Below are 17,717 nucleotides of genomic sequence, written 5' to 3'. Positions count from 1 at the left end.
ACTAAATTCATTATTGATTGTTGTCTTCTTTTACAGTCTTATTATGACTTAATTGGTATTTTAGAAATGTAAGTAATGAGCAAAATCTTGTGTTGCGCATTAAAAAATTACAGATGACAGACTAAGATGACAATGAGTTTACTCATTCACAGCTCTGATCTAAACAAGAAGCAGTCTTACCTTACAACATTGATAATTTAATGAATGTTTACGAACAGTCAGAGATGTAGGCCTTCTTTGAAAATAACAGAGGTAGCTTTTGACATGTGGAAAAAAATGTGTGTGTATTTGTGTGTGTCATGGGGGGCAGGGGGGAGGGGAGAGGGGGAATGGAGTGTGGATGAGTTCGTGTGTGCGAACGAGAGTGGGTGGATGGGAGTACATGGAGAAATCTGTAGAAAGGCATTGACAGAAGACAGGACAAATGCGACAGCATACTTGACTAGCTGGATCTGTAACAAATGGAATTCAAGAAGGTAACAACTATAGCAAAAGTCCAAGACCATAATATAGAGGATGTATTACTGTTTTCAATTACAAAAGATTGCCAAGCAATTAAAATATTCTTTTAGTTAATGGACTACTTCATACAAAACAGTGCTGAGATGAAATAGTTGGCTGTTATATGGAAAATGAAATTGTTTTAGTAATAAATTCGTAAATATAGCATATGACACGAAAAAACTTGCAGAATTTTACGTGCAATTTTATCTCAAAATTGTAGCTTTTCTTATGGAATTACCATTAAAAATATTTTTGAGTAGAATGTAAATGCAATAGACCTATATCTTTAATGTCGATCAGTTGTAGAATTTTATAACACCTATTATGTTTGAGTATAATGACTTTTCTGGAGACCAGAAATCTACTCTGTAGGAATCAGCATGGGTTTCGAAAAAGATGGTCGTGTGAAACCCAGCTCGCACTATTCGTCCATGAGACTCAGAGAGCCATAGACACGGGTTCACAGGTAGATGCCGTGTTTCTTGACTTCCGCAAGGCATTCGATACAGTTCCCCACAGTCGTTTAATGAACAAAGTAAGAGCATATGGACTATCAGACCAATTGTGTGATTGGATTGAGGAGTTCCTAGATAACAGAACGCAGCATTCCATTCTCAATGGAGAGAAGTCTTTCGAAGTAAGAGTGTTTTCAGGTGCGCCGCAGGGGAGTGTCATAGGACTGTTGCTATTCACAATATACATAAATGACCTGGTGGATGACATCGGAAGTTCACTGAGGCTTTTTGCAGATGATGCTGTGGTCCCAGCCAGCAGCGGTTCCTGCCAGCAGCCAGCATGGTTTCTGGCAGCAGCCAGCGTCCAGCAGTGGTCCCAGCCCCTAACGCCCCTATTCCCTTCGACTTCCTCTCCCACATTGACCGTACCTTCTCCTCCTACATGATCGCCACCGACCTCAACATCCATAGTCGTTCCGCCCCCCAGTTACGGTGGTGGCATCGGTTCCTCTCCTCCCTTCAAGGCGACCTCATCCCCATCCCCCAGCACACCCATCCTGAATCCAATGTCCTCCCCTAACCTCCTTGGCCACATAACGGTGGATGTCCTGGAGCCTATTGGTAGCGACCATCTCTTGTCCTCCTCACCGTTTCAGACGGTCGTTGCCCCCACCCTGACCCTCGTAATGACCCTCCCCCAAAGTACGTCCATGACTATTCCCGTGCCAACTGGAATGGCTACCAGGATACCCTCTGCACCCAGGTCGATAGCCACCCCTTCACCTATCACCACCGTGACGATGTAATCCATGCCGCCTCCTTTCTCCAGCAGACCTTGTCTGAGGCCGTCGAGGCCCACGTCCCTACTGTCACCATCCACCCCCACCGTCCTACCCTACCCTCACAGGCCGTCCTCCTCCTCTGTGAATCTCGCCGTCTCTATCGTACCTTTCTCCACATGTGTGACCTGGATACACTACGACGCCACCGGCAACTCCACCTACACATTCGTAATTTGCTCGTGGCTAAGAAATGCCGGGACTGGTGACAGACATGCACCCATTTAAATGCTACCCTACCTATAAACTCATCCAAGTTCTGGTCAGCCTTCCGTAGCCTTACCAGAACTAAACCCTTACTCTGCTATCCGCTTCTCCATGATGATCACCCCTTCCCTGACACCCTTAGTAAGGCCAATCACTTTGTCTCCTACCTCTCCAATGTCTTTTCCATCCCCAATGATCCCCAGTTCGATTACTCCCTCTTCCCGGATGTTCGCGATCGAACTGACACCTCTGTCCCTCCCCTCACATCTGGTTTCCAGTACTTGGACAACATAGCACACACGGAACTCAATGCCCCTATCACTACACAGGATCTCATTGCTACACTCCGCACAAAATGCAACATCACTCCTGGCCGCGATCGTGTCACCTACTGTCACCTTCGTGAAGCTCCTGTCTCTTTCCCCTCCACCCTGGCCAGGCTCTGCAATGTAGTCCTGTACACCAGTTACTACCCCGACCTGTGGAAAACCTCCCGTATCCTGATGTTTTTAAACCTGGCAAACCGCCGTCCACTGTCTCCTCCTACCATCCCATCAGCCTTACCTCGGTCTTCAGCAAGGTCCTGGAATCTATCCTCACCCGACACGTCCACCAGCATCTCCGTCAGCACCACCTCCTTCCTGTCACCCAGTGTGGCTTTCAGCCGTCCTTCTCTTCTGACGACCTGCTCCTTCACCTCACTCATCTCCTTTCCGAACAGCTTAATTCCCGTCGTTCCGCAATCTTCCTCTCCCTGGACCTCGAACGTGCTTATGACCGCATATGGCATTCCGGTCTCCTCTTCAAGCTCCAAACCTTCACCCTTCCCATTAACTATTGCCCATGCCGCCGCTGTCATCCCCCGTCCACCTTCTCCAGTTTGCCAATGACACCGCCTTCGTTGCCCTTGCCCCCACCCTGCAGCGCTCCCAACACCTTCTCCAATCCCATCTTGATCGGTTGCTCAAGGTCAATCCCTCCAAAAGCCAGGCGATCATTGTAGGCAAAACCACCCCTTCCTTCCGCCTCCTTGACTTCTATCTCACCATCTATGGCCGTCCTATCGCCCTCACCCCCACCCTCAAGTACCTAGGCGTCACCCTCGACCGTCACCTCTCCTGGACCCCCCATCTGTGAACAATCCAAGCCAAGGCACGCTCCCGATTCCATCTCCTCAAACTCCTTTCCAGCCATACGTGCGGTCTGGACCCCTCCACCATCCTCCACACCTATAAATCACTCATCCGCCCTATCCTTTGTTACACCCATCCGGCCTGGATCTCCGCCCGCCCTACCTTTTATAAATCCCTTCAAATCTTTGAACACCATGCTCTCTGCCTCGCCTATCGCATCTGTCTCCCCTCCCCCACGCGGATCCTGTATGATCTCATTCCGTTCCCCCAACTCCCCTTCTTCGTTGAACGGATACGGATCCTGTACACCTCCCGCAAACTCGATCCTCCTCACACGCTTGTCTCACCCATCCTCTCCCAACCACACCCACTGCCATGCCTGTATTCCCACGTCCCAACCGGTCTCCATCCCTCCACCCTCCTTACCCTCTCCCAAGGTGGCTTCCACCAGCTCCCCCTCCTTGATGATGTCATCCTCCCCTCCATCTACCCCTCATATCAACTTTGATCCTCCCCCCCCCCACTTCCTGTGTCCTTTCCTTAGGCGCCCTCCCTCCCTTCTCTTTCCTGTTCCCCCATCCCCTTCCTCGAACCCTCTTCCCATGGGCTTCCCCTCCCCCTTCCTCCCTACCCACTATCTCCCCTGCCCATGGCATCTCTGCTCTCCCCTCTCCCTCTCCCACCCCTTCTCCTCCTCTCTTGGCAGGTCCCCGGACTCGTACACGGTTAGTGAACATTCGCGTGCTGGAGATCAACGCCTCGTGTTTCTGTGTGTGCCGTCGTTTTGTGCTTAAGTGGTTCAGTGCTATTCGTTTTGTGCACCTACATTCACGTGTGACAATTTTCGTCTATGTATGTGTCCAAGTATCTGAACAAATTTTATCTTGGACTCTACGCCCGTGAATGGCTCCATGTATTTTAAAAAGTGTTTGTCTCCGTTTATATGTCCACCATAGTTTTTTTCTCTAATTGTCTTCATTTGCATCTTTTGTGTTTCTCTGAGGCCAAAGAGCGGCGTAGTATGCTGCTGCTGGCCTGCCTGTAAACAGGTTTAAAAATAACAATAAAGAAAAGTCTTCCGTCCACACCCTTTTCCGCTGTTTTCCCCGGTGACGGCCGTGCCGAGGCGTTCCGTACTAGGTGCGTGGCCGCTTGGCGCGTTCCTAGCACTTTCGACATCCTGCAAGACGTTTTTTATGCTGTTGGCGACCGCTCCGGCTTTCTATCATGCCTCTGTCATTCCTTGGCTTATAGGTTTGGTGCGCCTCTACAAAGTGCGCTTCCTACCGAATCACCCTGCTTTGGGAATTGCGTATTCTGTCCGTGCATGCCGCAGCAACCTCTTGTGGTGGTGGTCGCCGTCTGGAGTTCTGTACTGTGTCTGCTTCTAGGACGTGTGGTGCCTGTGGTTTCAGGTGGCTGACGTTGTTCCCTCTATTGTCCATGACCGCCACAATTGTCTCTCAAGGAGGTAGTAGCCGCCTGGCGCTCCATAAGAGATTCGATCCCTTTAATTACGTGCCTGGTTGTCTGCGGTTCATTGTCAGAGAAGGGAACTTTTTTCTGTTAATTCTTTAGCAATTCTGAAGTGGGATTCCACACCATACTGAGCTGATATCCTGCTTCCCGGTTGATCAGGTTCTCTGTCATCTTGCTTTCAATCAATTCAGTAATCACACTATCCCAAAATCTAGGGTCTGAGCCAGGATCCTTGTTTTATCACAATGCCTGGCATATTCAAATTCCAGGCAATGTTCTGATACTGCTGATTTAGTGGTCTGTCGTAGCCTGATATGTCTTTGGTGTTTTTTACATCTTATTTCAATTCTTATGGTGTTCTGACCGATGTAAGACATACCACGTTCACATGGTATATGGTAGATACCAGATTTCCTTAACCCCAGATCAGCTTTTACCATTTCAAGGACTGCCCTGATCTTGTTTCGTTGGAAAAGACTGGGTGAATCTTTGACCATCTGAACTTGAGATACCCCAACAATGGAACTAGAGAATAATGGTCAACTTCCATTCCTAGATGTCCTGGTGAAAAGGAAGACAAGAGGCACATTAGGCCACAGTGTGTATAGGAAACCACCGACAAATATCTACAGGCTGAAAGTAGCTATCACCTGGCGCAGAAAAACAGGGTACTGAGAACACTTGTACACTGAGCCATGACACCGTCCAAATCAGACAGCTTGGCAGCAGGATCCCGAAAAAACACAAAATCAACTAATGTAGGAGGTAATCTAAGAAAGGAGGAGGGTGAGTATACAAGGACAATGAGTGAGATGCTGCATGTTCTCCACAGGACCCAATGCACTCTGGCCAAGACTCAGTGCCGGGGAGGCACTGATTTACAGGTAATCAAAGGAGACCTATCAGAATATGTTTTGATTTTTCAAAGAAAATTCTGTTGATGCTGGGAATGCTTTAACCATTCAAATCACCAGACCAGACTGAAACTTTCCAGCTGTTCTGTAACAAGCAGGAAAGAGATTAACTACATTGCTGTGTAGACAGTTTATGGTCAGCCTAATAGCAAGGAGTACTTGTAACACCTGGAGAACAGTGAGAGTTTTTATGATTATGAAGCCAGGGATAATTGGTCATATCGTGGCTAAGATTGGTCATATCGTGGCTAAGGGTATGAGACCAATCAGTCTGCCCTTCTTTCTTCTAACAACATTAGGAAAACTGGTTCATGTACACATTAGGGAAAAGGTGTTAGTTGAAATTCCTCTACATGTAAGGCAACACATACAATCGGCTACACAAATTATGTGATGCAGCACTTTACCGACTTGCTTGGAAGTTGGAAAAAACTCTACACTTTCTGAAAATTGCTCTCTTCATCTTGCTGGATTTCAAGGACAATTTTGGCAATACAACCTTAGAATGCAAGGTTAGAGCTGCAGAAGAACATGGTACCGATACCATCATATGCAGGTAGGTGAAGACCATGCTGAGCAGAAGAAAGATAGAAGCCACCATGATGAATCAGAAAATGGTGATCAACACCATCACATGGAGTCTGCAAGATCGGATTTAGTCCCCACTACTATTGAGTCTAGTAGTGCTTTTTCCATCTACGTTGGTAGTGTTAGAACAATAGCACAATGTGCAGTGAACAATGTGCAAAGCTGGTGCAGGAAACAAGATTTAAGGGTCAGTCCCAAGAAAACTGTTATAGTACCATTTACAAGGTTCGGATGGCTCTGAACACAATAGGATTTAACATCTGAGGTTATCAGTCCCATAGACGTAGAACTACTTGTACCTAACTAACCTAAGGACATCACACTCAACCATGCCCAAGATAGGATTTGAACCTGCGACCGTAGGAGCAGCGCGGTTCCGGACTGAAGCGCCTAGAACTGCTCGGCCACAGCAGCCAGCCATTTAGAAGGAAGCGTATCCAGTACACAGACTGGAATCTCAGGCTTCTTGACAAAACTCTACCAGTAGAAGGAGTAGTGAAATATATAGACATAGCCATGGATTGAAACTATCGTAGACCCCTCACATAACGAATATATGTTCCAAGGTAAAAGGTACTCTTATGAGCCCTAGAAGGGTCTGTGGTAAAACCTGGGGCAAAAGCCCATGAGTGGTGGATACACACCTCTGTAATAAGAGCTATGATAATTTGTGGGGCTACAGTATGGTGGAATAAAGCAGAGGAGAAGGTGGCTACTAAGGAGCTCTGCAAGGAATTGGCAGCGTGCCCACTGCTGGGGTGGAAACCATGCTGGACACACCCTCATTACACCTTTACGCTACAATGGAGAAAGTAGCAGTGGCATACAGAATAGAAACTGGAAATAATTGGATATCTTTAGGATATCCAGAATCCCACGCCAGTATAGTGAGTGTGATAAATATAGGTGGTTGTGGAAATGTCAGCTGACCACACAATACTTTCCAGCTACTTCAATAAACCTCCAGTGTAACAGGTGGAAATGGAGAGCATCGGAAGAACAAACCACAACATCATTGAGGAGAAGTAGGATGGTTTACTGATGGGTCAACAACAGACGTAGGTAGCGAGGCTGTGGTGTTCGGGGTACAAACTCGACTATAAAGAGACTTTCTGTCAGGAAACTGACCATGCTATTCCAGGGGAGGATGCTTCCGATCAGAGAGTGCATAGAGGAGAGTTTGCGTAGGTGCTACAAGGATCATAACATCTGTATTTATTCAGACAACCAAGCAGCACTGAAACCTTCATCAGCCCCTGCAACAAGATAAAAGACTGTATGAGAATGCCATGATGTCCTTGTGAAACTAGGGAATATCAACACCTGCCATGGGATCGTGGTCACTTGATAACTAACAAGAATAAACAGAACCTGTACTAACCATCTCCAAGACAATGCTAAAATCAAAACTACATAGCTGGTTTAGTAAGCAGTGCGTAGAATACTGGGCTAAGATTCAAAAACAAAAACACGGCGAACTTATGATGCCAAGACCATCTTTACAGAGAAGTTCTGTAACCCTGAAGAGGATACAGATTAAACTCATGTTATGATTAATGACTGGCCATGGGAACTTTAAGAAACACCTACACAACCGACAATCCTTCTTTCCACGTACAATACGAGACTGGAATAGAAGGGAGAATCGATAGAGGTACTCAGGGTACCCTCCGCCACACACCGTCAGGTGGCTTGCGGAGTATGGATGTAGATGTAGACAATGTGTATAAAGAAAGAAGCCCCTTAGCATAGACTAAGTAGCGAGAGGGATGAAGTCACAGCACACCTAATCTTCCAGTGCAAAGCATTGGGAGTAAAAAAACACAGAATATTTGCGTTATTAAGTTTTGAAGAAATCTTGTCTAATAAGGAACTAGAAAAGAGTCTCTACTACTCTTTAATGTTACTAGTTGGCTTCATTAAAATCACTGTGAATGAAATTGCACAATAAATTAAGTTTCGATACAGGCAATATTGGGCTAAGCCCTCTGTTCTTTTGTCTCTTGTGGCAATCTGCTCCTGGCACGTAACACATTTCTTTGTAAATCATGATTTTGGTATTAGTTAAACAAATATAGGGTTTGTGTTTTAACTTAACACCATAACTAGACATATATTCCAAACCAGACATATATTGGATAAAATTCTGTTGAGCATACTGAACAAATCATGTATGTGTATCATCATACTTGGGACCAACAATAATAAATAAAATTAAATATACAACCTTCCAGTGCCTGAGCTTATGTTTGTACTTACACACACGTCTGCATGTATCATGGCCAGAAGTACACTGATCAGCCCACCGCTGAGCAACACTTGCCAGTTCAGTGTCCCATGCCTGAAAGTAAGGTTTTCAATTACAGTATACCATTAACTATTGTTGGCACACTCTGCATGTAAATAGTCTATAACATGCTTGTTAGGAACATTGTGAAGCTACAGCCATGATATGCAGGGTGAGTCACTAACTATTTCCACCTAGAATAACTCCGAAAGTATGAAAGTAGCTGAAACGTTTGTGGGACAAATGTTGCATGGGACAATGGTGGCCATAATATGATGTTGGTTTTTTTGTTTCTATTTGGGGTCGCATCAGAGATATGACGGTTAACTTTTTTTATTATTTTTTTTAATGACACGCTATAGTTTGATACATACTTTCTGATAGCGGCGATTGAGAAGAATCCAATAGTTCTCTCTCGCATATCGTGCAAATAGTAAATATTCGCAGAATATGGCGTATCCATCTGACATGCTATTCACATGTGAACACCATTTGACAGTTTCGCAAAACAACACAAATAGGAACAGCAGGACTAGAATCGTCGAATCAAGCGGATGTGAATGATGTATTCCTTCGAAGAACAAGTCGATATGCTTCTAATTTATGGTCAATGCCAATGAAATTCAGTGAGAGCTAGAGACTTATACGCTGAAACGTATCATGAGCATGCTCATCCTACATATCTTACATTTATTACACTTATGGCCATTAAAATTGCTACACCAAGAATAAATGCAGATGACAAACTGGTATTCATTGGACAAATATATTATACTAGAACTGACATGTGATTACATTTTCACGCAGTTTGTGTGCATGGATCCTGAGAAATAAATACCCCGAACAACCACCTCTGGCCGTAATAATGGCCTTGATACGCCTGGGTATTGAGTCAGAGCTTGGGTGGCGTGTACAGGTACAGCTGCCCATGCAGCTTCAACACTATACCACAGTTCATCAAGAGTAGTGACTGGCGTATTGTGACGAGCCAGTTGCTCGGCCACCATTGACCAGACGTTTTCAGTTTGTGAGAGATCTGGAGAATGTGCTGGCCAGGGCAGCAGTCAAACATTTTCTGTATCCAGAAAGGCCCGTACAGGACCTGCAACATGTGGTCGAGCATTATCCTGCAGAAACATAGGGTTTCGCAGGGATCGAATGAAGAGTAGAGCCACGGGTCGTAACACATCTGAAATGTAACGTCCACTGTTCAAACTGCTGTCAATGCGAACAAGAGGTGAACGAAACGTGTAATCAATGACACACCATACCATCACGCCGGGTGATACGCCAGTATGGCAACGACGAATACAGGCTTTCAATGTGCGTTCACCGCGATGTCACCAAACACGGATGCGAACATCATGATGCTGTAAACAGAACCTGGATTCATCCGAAAAAATGACGTTTTGCCATTCGTGCACCCAGGTTCATCATAGAGTACACCATCGCAGGTGCTCCTGTCTGTGATGCAGCGTCAAGGGTAACTGCAGGCATGGTCCCCAAGCTGATAGTCCAGGCTGCTGCAAACGTCGTCGAACTGTTTGTGCAGATGGTTGTTGTCTTGCAAACGTCCCCATCTGTTGACTCAGGGATCGAGACGTGGCTGCACGATCCGTTACAGCCATGCGGATAAGATGCCTGTCATCTCGACTACTAGTCATACAAGACCGTTGGGATCCAGCAAGGCCTTCCATATTACCCTCCTGAACCCACCGATTCCATATTCTGCTAACAGTCATTGGATCTCGACCAACGCGAGCAGCAATGTCGCGATGCGATAAACCGCAATCGCGATAGGCTACAATCCGACCTTTATCAAAGTCGGAAAGGTGATGGTACGCATTTCTCCTCCTTACACGTGGCCTCACAACAACGTTTCACCAGGCAACGCCGGTCAACTGTTGTTTGTGTATGAGAAATCGGTTGGAAACTTTCCTCATGTCAGCACTTTGGAGGTGTCGCCACCAGCGCCAACCTTGTGTGAATGCTCTGAAAAGCTAATCATTTGCATATCATATCATGTTCTTCCTGTCGGTTAAATTTCGCATCTGTAGCACGTCATCTTCGTGGTGTAGCAATTTTAATGGCCAGTAGTGTACGTGTATGATAAATTGAGAACAAATGGATCTTTTATGCATCGGAAACATATCTGGCAAAGGAAAGTTACTAACGAGGAAATGGAAATTGGTACTCCTGCCACTGTGGTTTGAGATCCTTGCGTTAGTTCATGTCAGACCACAAGGGAATCTGTCATGAGCCAGAGTAGAGTTGTTTGTGTTCCGCATAGCCATAAATATCATTCTTACCATATCGACCTCCACCAAGAATTAACTGGTGCGTATTGTATGTGTCACATTGAATTTTGCTGATGGGCTCATTAACAGATTCAGAGGGATGACACATTTATAAATTTTATTTTATTTATTGGAAAGGCTACATTCACAAACCATGGAAATGTTAATTCGGATAACATGCATTATTGGGCAACTGAAAATCTATGTTGGCTGTGGCAAGTTGCACGCCAAAAACCGTAGTCAGTGAATGCACGGTGTGGGATTCTGGAGGACAGAATTATAGGCCCCTACAATTACATCTACATGACTACTCTGCAATTCACATTTAAGTGCTTGGCAGAGGGTTCATCGAACCACAATCATACTATCTCTCTACTATTCCACTCCCTAACAGCGCGCGGGAAAAACAAACACCTAATCCTTTCTGTCCGAGCTTTGATTTCTCTTACTTTATTTTGATGATCATTCCTACATATGTAGGTTGGGCTCAACAAAATATTTTCGCATTCGGAAGAGAAAGTTGGTGACTGAAATTTCGTAAAAAGATCTCGCCGCGACGAAAAACGTCTTTGCTGTACTGACTTCCATCCCAATTCGCGTATCATATCTGCCACACTCTCTCCCCTATTATGTGATAATACAAAACGAGCTACCCTTTTTTGCACCGTTTCGATGTCCTCCGTCAATCCCACCTGGTAAGGATCACACACCACGCAGCAATATTCTAACAGAGGACGAACGAGTGTAGTGTAAGCTGTCTCTTTAGTGGACTTGTTGCATCTTCTAAGTGTCCTGCCAATGAAACGCAACCTTTGGCTCGCCTTCCCTGCAATATTATCTATGTGGTCTTTCCAACTGAAGTTGTTCGTAATTTTAACACTTAGTTGAATTGACAGTCTTAAAAATTGTACTATTTATCGAGTAATCGAATTCCAACGGATTTCTTTTGGAGCTCATGTGGATCACCTCACACTTTTCGTTATTTAGCGTCAACTGCCACCTGCCACACCATATACCAATCTTTTCTAAATCACTTTGCTACTGATACTGGTCTTCGGATGACCTTACTAGACGGTAAATTACAGCATCATCTGCGAACAACCTAAGAGAACTGCTTAGATTGTCACCCAGGTCATTTATATAGATCAGGCACAGCAGAGGTCCCAGGACGCTTCCCTGGGGAACACCTGATATCACTTCAGTTTTACTCGATGATTTGCCGTCTATTACTACGAACTGCGACCTTCCTGACAGGAAATCACGAATCCAGTCGCACAACTGAGACGATACCCCATAGCTCCGCAGCTTGATTAGAAGTCGCTTGTGAGGAACGGTGTCAAAAGCTTTCCGGAAATCTAGAAAAACGGAATCAACTTGAGGTCCCCTGTCGAGAACGGCCATTACTTCGTGCGAATAAAGAGCTAGCTGCGTTGCACAAGAGCGATGTTTTCTGAAGCCATGCTGATTACGTGTCAATAGATCGTTCCCTTCGAGGTGATTCATAATGTTTGAATGCAGTATATGCTCCAAAACCCTACTGCAGACCGACGTCAATGATATAGGTCTGCAGTTAGATGTTTTACTCCTACTACCCTTCTTGAACACTGGTGCGACCTGCGTAATTTTCCAATGTGTAGGTACAGATCTATCGGTGAGCGAGCGGTTGTATATGAGTGCTAAGTAGGGAGCTATAGTATCAGCGTAATCTGAAAGGAACCTAATCGGTATACAATGTGGACCTGAAGACTTGCCCGTATCGAGCGATTTGAGTTGCTTCGCAACCCCTAAGGTATCTACTTCTAAGAAACTCATGCTAGCAGATGTTCGTGTTTCAAATTCTGGAATATTCCATTCGTCTTCCCTGGTGAAGGAATTTCGGAAAACTGCGTTCAATAACTCCGCTTTAGCGGCATAGTCGTCGATAACAGTACCATCGGCACTGCGCAGCGAAGGTACTGACTGCGTCTTGCCGCTTGTGTACTTTACATATGTCCAGAATTTCTTCGGATTTTCTACCAAATTTCGAAACAATGTTTCGTTGTGGAACCTATTAAAGGCATCTCGCTTTGAAGTCTGTGCCAAATTTCGCGCTTCTGTAAATTTTAGCCAATCGGGATTTCGCGTTCTTCTGAACTTCGCATGCTTTTTCCGTTGCCTCTGCAAAAGCGTTCGGACCTGTTTTGTGTACCACGGGGGATCCGTTCCATCTCTTACCAATTTATGTGTTATGAATCTCTCAATTGCTGTTGCTACTATATCTTTGAATTTGAGCCACATCTCACCTACATTTGCATAGCCAGTTCGGAAGGAACGGAGATTGTCTCTTAGGAAGGCTTCTAGTGACACTTTATCCGCTTTTTTAAATAAAATTATTTTGCGTTTGTTTCTGGTGGATTTGGAAGAAACGGTATTGAGCCTACCTACAACGACCTTGTGACCACTAATCCCTGTATCAGTCATGGTGCTCTCTATCGGCTCTGGATTGTTTGTGGCTAAGAGGTCAAGTGTGTTTTCGCAACCATTTACAATTCGCATTGGTTCGTGGACTAACTGATCGCAATAATTTTCGGAGAAAGCATGTAGGACAATCTCGGATGATGTTTACTGCCTACCACCGGTTTTGAACAAGTATTTTTGCTAACATATCGAGGGAAGGTTGAAGTCCCCACCAACTATAACCGTATGAGTGGGGTATTTATTTGTTACGAGACTCAAATTTTATCTGAACTGTTCCGCAACTATATCATCGGAGTCTGGGGGTCGGTAGAAAGAGCCAGTTATTAACTTAGTTCGGCTGTTAAGTATAACCTCCACCCATACCAATTCGCACGGAGTATCTACTTCGACTTCACTACAAGATAAACCACTACTGACAGACACAAACACTCCACCAACAATTCTACCTAATCTATCTTTCCTGAACACCGTCTGAGACTTCCTAAAAATTTCTGCAGAACTTATTTCAGGCTTTAACCAGCTTTCTGTACCTATAACTATTTCAGATTCTGTGCTTTCTATTAGCTTTTGAAGCTCAGGGACTTTCCCAGCACAACTACAACAATTTACAACTAAAATTCCGACTGTTCCTTGATCCAAGCATGTCCTGTATTTGCCGTGCACCCTTTGAGATTGCAGCCCACCCCGCACTTTCCCGAGGCCTTCTAACCAGAAAACACCGCCCAATCCACGCCACACAGCCTCCGCTACCCGTGTAGCCACCAGCTGAGTGTAGTGAACTCCTGACCTATTCAGCGGAACCCGAAACTCCACCACCCTATGGCGCAAGTCAAGGAATCTGCAGCCAACACGGTCCCAAAACCGTCTGAGCCTCTGATTCAGACCCTCCACCCGGCTCTGCACCAAAGGTCAGCAGTCGGTTCTGTTGACGATGCTGCAGATGGTGAGCTCTCCCTTCATCTCGTAAGCAAGACCTGCAGCCTTCACCAAACCTGATAGCCGCTGGAATCGAGAGAGAATTTCCTCAAATCCAAAGCGACACACGTCATTAGTGCCGACATGTGCCACCACCTGCAACTGGCTGCACCCTGTGCTCTTCATGGCATCCGGAAGGACTCTTTCCACATCAGGAATAACTCCTCCCGGAATGCACATGGAGTGCACACTGGATTTCTTCCCCTCCTTAGCCACCATATCCCTAAGGGGCCCCATTACGCGCCTAACATTGGAGCTCCCAACTACCAATAAGCCCACCCTCTGCGATTGCCCGGACCTTGAAGGATGAGAATGATCCTCTGAAACAGGGCAGGCAGCTGCAACTGGCTCAGCCAGAGACAGTGCCTGAAACCTGTTTGTCAGACGCACCGGGGAGGCTTTCTGACCAGCCTCCAGGGACGTCTTTCACTGCCTGCCACGCCTTGGAACGACCTCCCAATCAACCACAGGCGAGGGCTCAGCCCCGCTCGGGCAGCAACCGGGGCAACCATAGCGGCAGACCGATCTGGGGACAGACGGGATGAGGTTGACATCCCCGTGATACCCAAGTCCGGCTCCCCACAGCGGTGCCCATTGGCAACAGCCTCAAGCTGTGCGACTGAAGTCAGCGCCACCTGCAGCTGTGAGCGAAGGGATGCCAACTCAGCCCTCATCCAAACACAGCAATCGCAGTCCCTGTCCATTCTAATCGATGTTGAACAACAGTTACTGAAACACGAGTCCTTGTCTAGATAACGCAAGCGAAACACGCAAAGAATGTATTAACTAACCTGTGCAAATGCCTAACGAGTGCGCTACAATCTGCCTGAATTTACGATTACAGTAACTAAAACTCGAAATTACACCTCCTATACGAAACTCACACACAATTTAAGTAAGAATCTACGAAGTAAATACTAAAGCGCGATGCTAGAACTCATAAATACTATAATACGCCCGAAATTTATGAATTAAACAATGCAAGTACCCAAAAACAAGCAAAGAAATTAAGAATTAAACTAAGTAACAAATAAGTAAGCTAGGGGTATACGACTTGCTGCTGGCAGCTGCTTATCCAACGGCGGCAGGGATTTCATCAAAGGAAATCTAAATGGTAGGAAGTACACCACATTCTTGCAAGACACAGTAGGTCTGTTATTGGAAGAAGTACCTTTAAGAACAGGGAACACAATGAGGTATCAACATGATGGGTGTCCAGCACATTTTTCGCTGACGGCTAGAAACGAGTTGCAGACACAATTCCCAAATCGTTGGATTAGACGCAGAGATGTGTCACGGGCGGATCATTCACCAGACTTGACGCCTCTGGATTTTTTCTTGTGGGGATTCGTAAAAGACATTGTTTATAAAGACGGTCCAACTACAACTAAAGATATGCGAGAGAGAATTGTCAGAGCATGTGCTTCGATAAGTGCCGATGTGATAAGGAATACCACTCAATCCATGATAAGATGATTGCGAAACTGCATTGATAGCAATGGTCATCACTTCAAACAACTTCTGTAAATGGACATTCATGCCACCATTGTGACCTTCGTTGACCTTCATACACCTTACTGTTACACGTCATTGGATTCATCTCGATAGCTGCTATCAGAAAATAATTATCAAACTATAGCACCCCATCTAGCCACAAAAAACCAACGTCATATTATGGCCCCCATTGTCCCATACAACTTTTGTCCCACAAACTTTTCAGCTCCTATCATACTTTCGGAATTATTCTTGGTGGCAATAGTTAGCAACTCACTCTGTATAACATAGCACATAATCACTTAATATGTCCACACCCTATGCAATAAAACAGATAAATTCTCCGATTCTGGAATATTCAAAATAACATGTAAATCTGCTCAAGCCACTACAAAGGCAAACTGGTAGGAATTTTCAAATTAGATACAGTGAACTTATCAACTGTTATACATATAACCAATTTACAAAATCAGCAATAGCAACATACGTAAAAAAACTCTGGACACCCTTTTGAAAGCATAGAAGAGGATCGTAAGCTACTCCACCATGTCCAAAAACCTCATACAATGAATTTAATGGAGGAGCTCAAAACTTTTGTACACCACAAAAAGCAAGGAGAAAAAGTTCTCAGTGACAAACTAGATAATGAATCAGTTAATTTCTTGAAATGTTTCTTCTGTATATGATACTTGTAAAATTTTCATAAATATGTACACTGCATCATTAGAGGAAAAAAGCAATCCATAATTCAGTAGTCAGTAGTAGCAAAAATACACTTAATAATTTACAATCCTATATATGTACACAATGCAACCCAATGACTTTGTAACAGCTCTGACTGTGTACAAACTCTTCGTGAAGCAATAGTGTCGTAGTATCTTTGCAACATGTTTTATTGACAAACAGTGTAAGTGATGATTTGTCTGCATGTGATATTCTATATAGTGGAGGAGGCACAATAGCTGTAAGTAGTCAAGCAAAAGTACCATTTCCAACATTAGCGTTTAAAAACACTCACGGATTCATTTTGTCCAATTTTCTATTTGCAGCCTAATTTCAGAAAGACACAAGAGAGGTAGAAAATCACACATGGAAACATCACGATACATATTCACGTAAACAAATGCACAAGTGCCCTTTAAAATGAGAATAGATTCTTGAAATGCATTGCGCTAAGTGTCAAAAGATATTTAAATCATAAAGGTGAATTAATGTAACCAATGTGCAAATTAAAACACACCTACTCAGCGGTTGTGAAAAAGTGTAGATAACTGCTAGTAGAGGCAGACAAATAATATACCATGTGATACCATGAATGGAGGAACAAATATGAGGTGTCAAAGTGTAAATTATCTAGTGTTTTTATTTCAGAAAAATTCGAGGGTGTTATTTTTCCCTTGCAGAAGGGAGGAAACTGTAGCAGAGAAAACTATGAGGAAACTTGAAGCAGAAGTTGTAGCTCAGAACTGCAATGAGATCACAGTCAGACAGCAGGTGATGTCAGCTCCTGTGTTGTGAGACCACGAGTGCCAAAATCAAGTCAAAATCTACGGATATCAGCCACATCTGGTCATCACCCATAGTTGATCAGCACTTCTCAGCAGTAGCAAGACTTCCGTGACACCATTCTAGGTGTCAATGCCCCGGGGACAGCCTCTGAGAAGCCAGTCTGGCCTGACTGACTTCCACTTCACCGATGCACACTGATGATTACACCAGACCCTGATCATTGACCTGTTCCTGTGGTTCACAGCAGCCCACAAAAACAACCCTTCCATGAAATCCTGAGAATGAGCATTTAAATCCTGGTATACCTCAGTATGTCATTTTTGGCACTGCAGGCCCATGCAAGGCGCCTGCTGTTTGTGAGCCATGATTCTTCACTGTAAACTCTGCCACCACTGGGACTCATACGATGGATGTCTGCCTAGTCCAGGTAGCAAACACTACCTCAGCCACCAGACCCTGCTGTTCAGCAATCCAGAATTTGACTCTGGGCAATGCCACTGCCTTGCCAATGTGATCATGCGATCTTCTTCACTAGAGAAGTTCTGTTGGCCACCCATGGCCACAACACTGTGCTGATGC

At 44.9% G+C, this 17,717-nt stretch overlaps 1 protein-coding gene across 1 annotated transcript in view; it reads right to left on the bottom strand.

The window, feature by feature from the left end:
- LOC126267125 (venom allergen 3 homolog) overlaps nt 1–17,717 on the bottom strand; it is a 65,176-nt gene that overhangs the window by 21,581 nt on the left and 25,878 nt on the right. Inside the window, exon 4 of the mRNA XM_049972043.1 lies at nt 8,379–8,460. Coding sequence (XP_049828000.1) covers nt 8,379–8,460 — 82 coding nt within the window. The remainder of the gene's footprint in view (nt 1–8,378; nt 8,461–17,717) is intronic.

The sequence above is a fragment of the Schistocerca gregaria genome, chromosome 4 (assembly GCF_023897955.1).
Source record: "Schistocerca gregaria isolate iqSchGreg1 chromosome 4, iqSchGreg1.2, whole genome shotgun sequence".
NCBI lineage: Eukaryota > Metazoa > Arthropoda > Insecta > Orthoptera > Acrididae > Schistocerca > Schistocerca gregaria.
The sequence above is the reverse complement of the archived record's forward strand: the minus strand, read 5'-3'. Positions and strand labels throughout refer to the sequence as shown.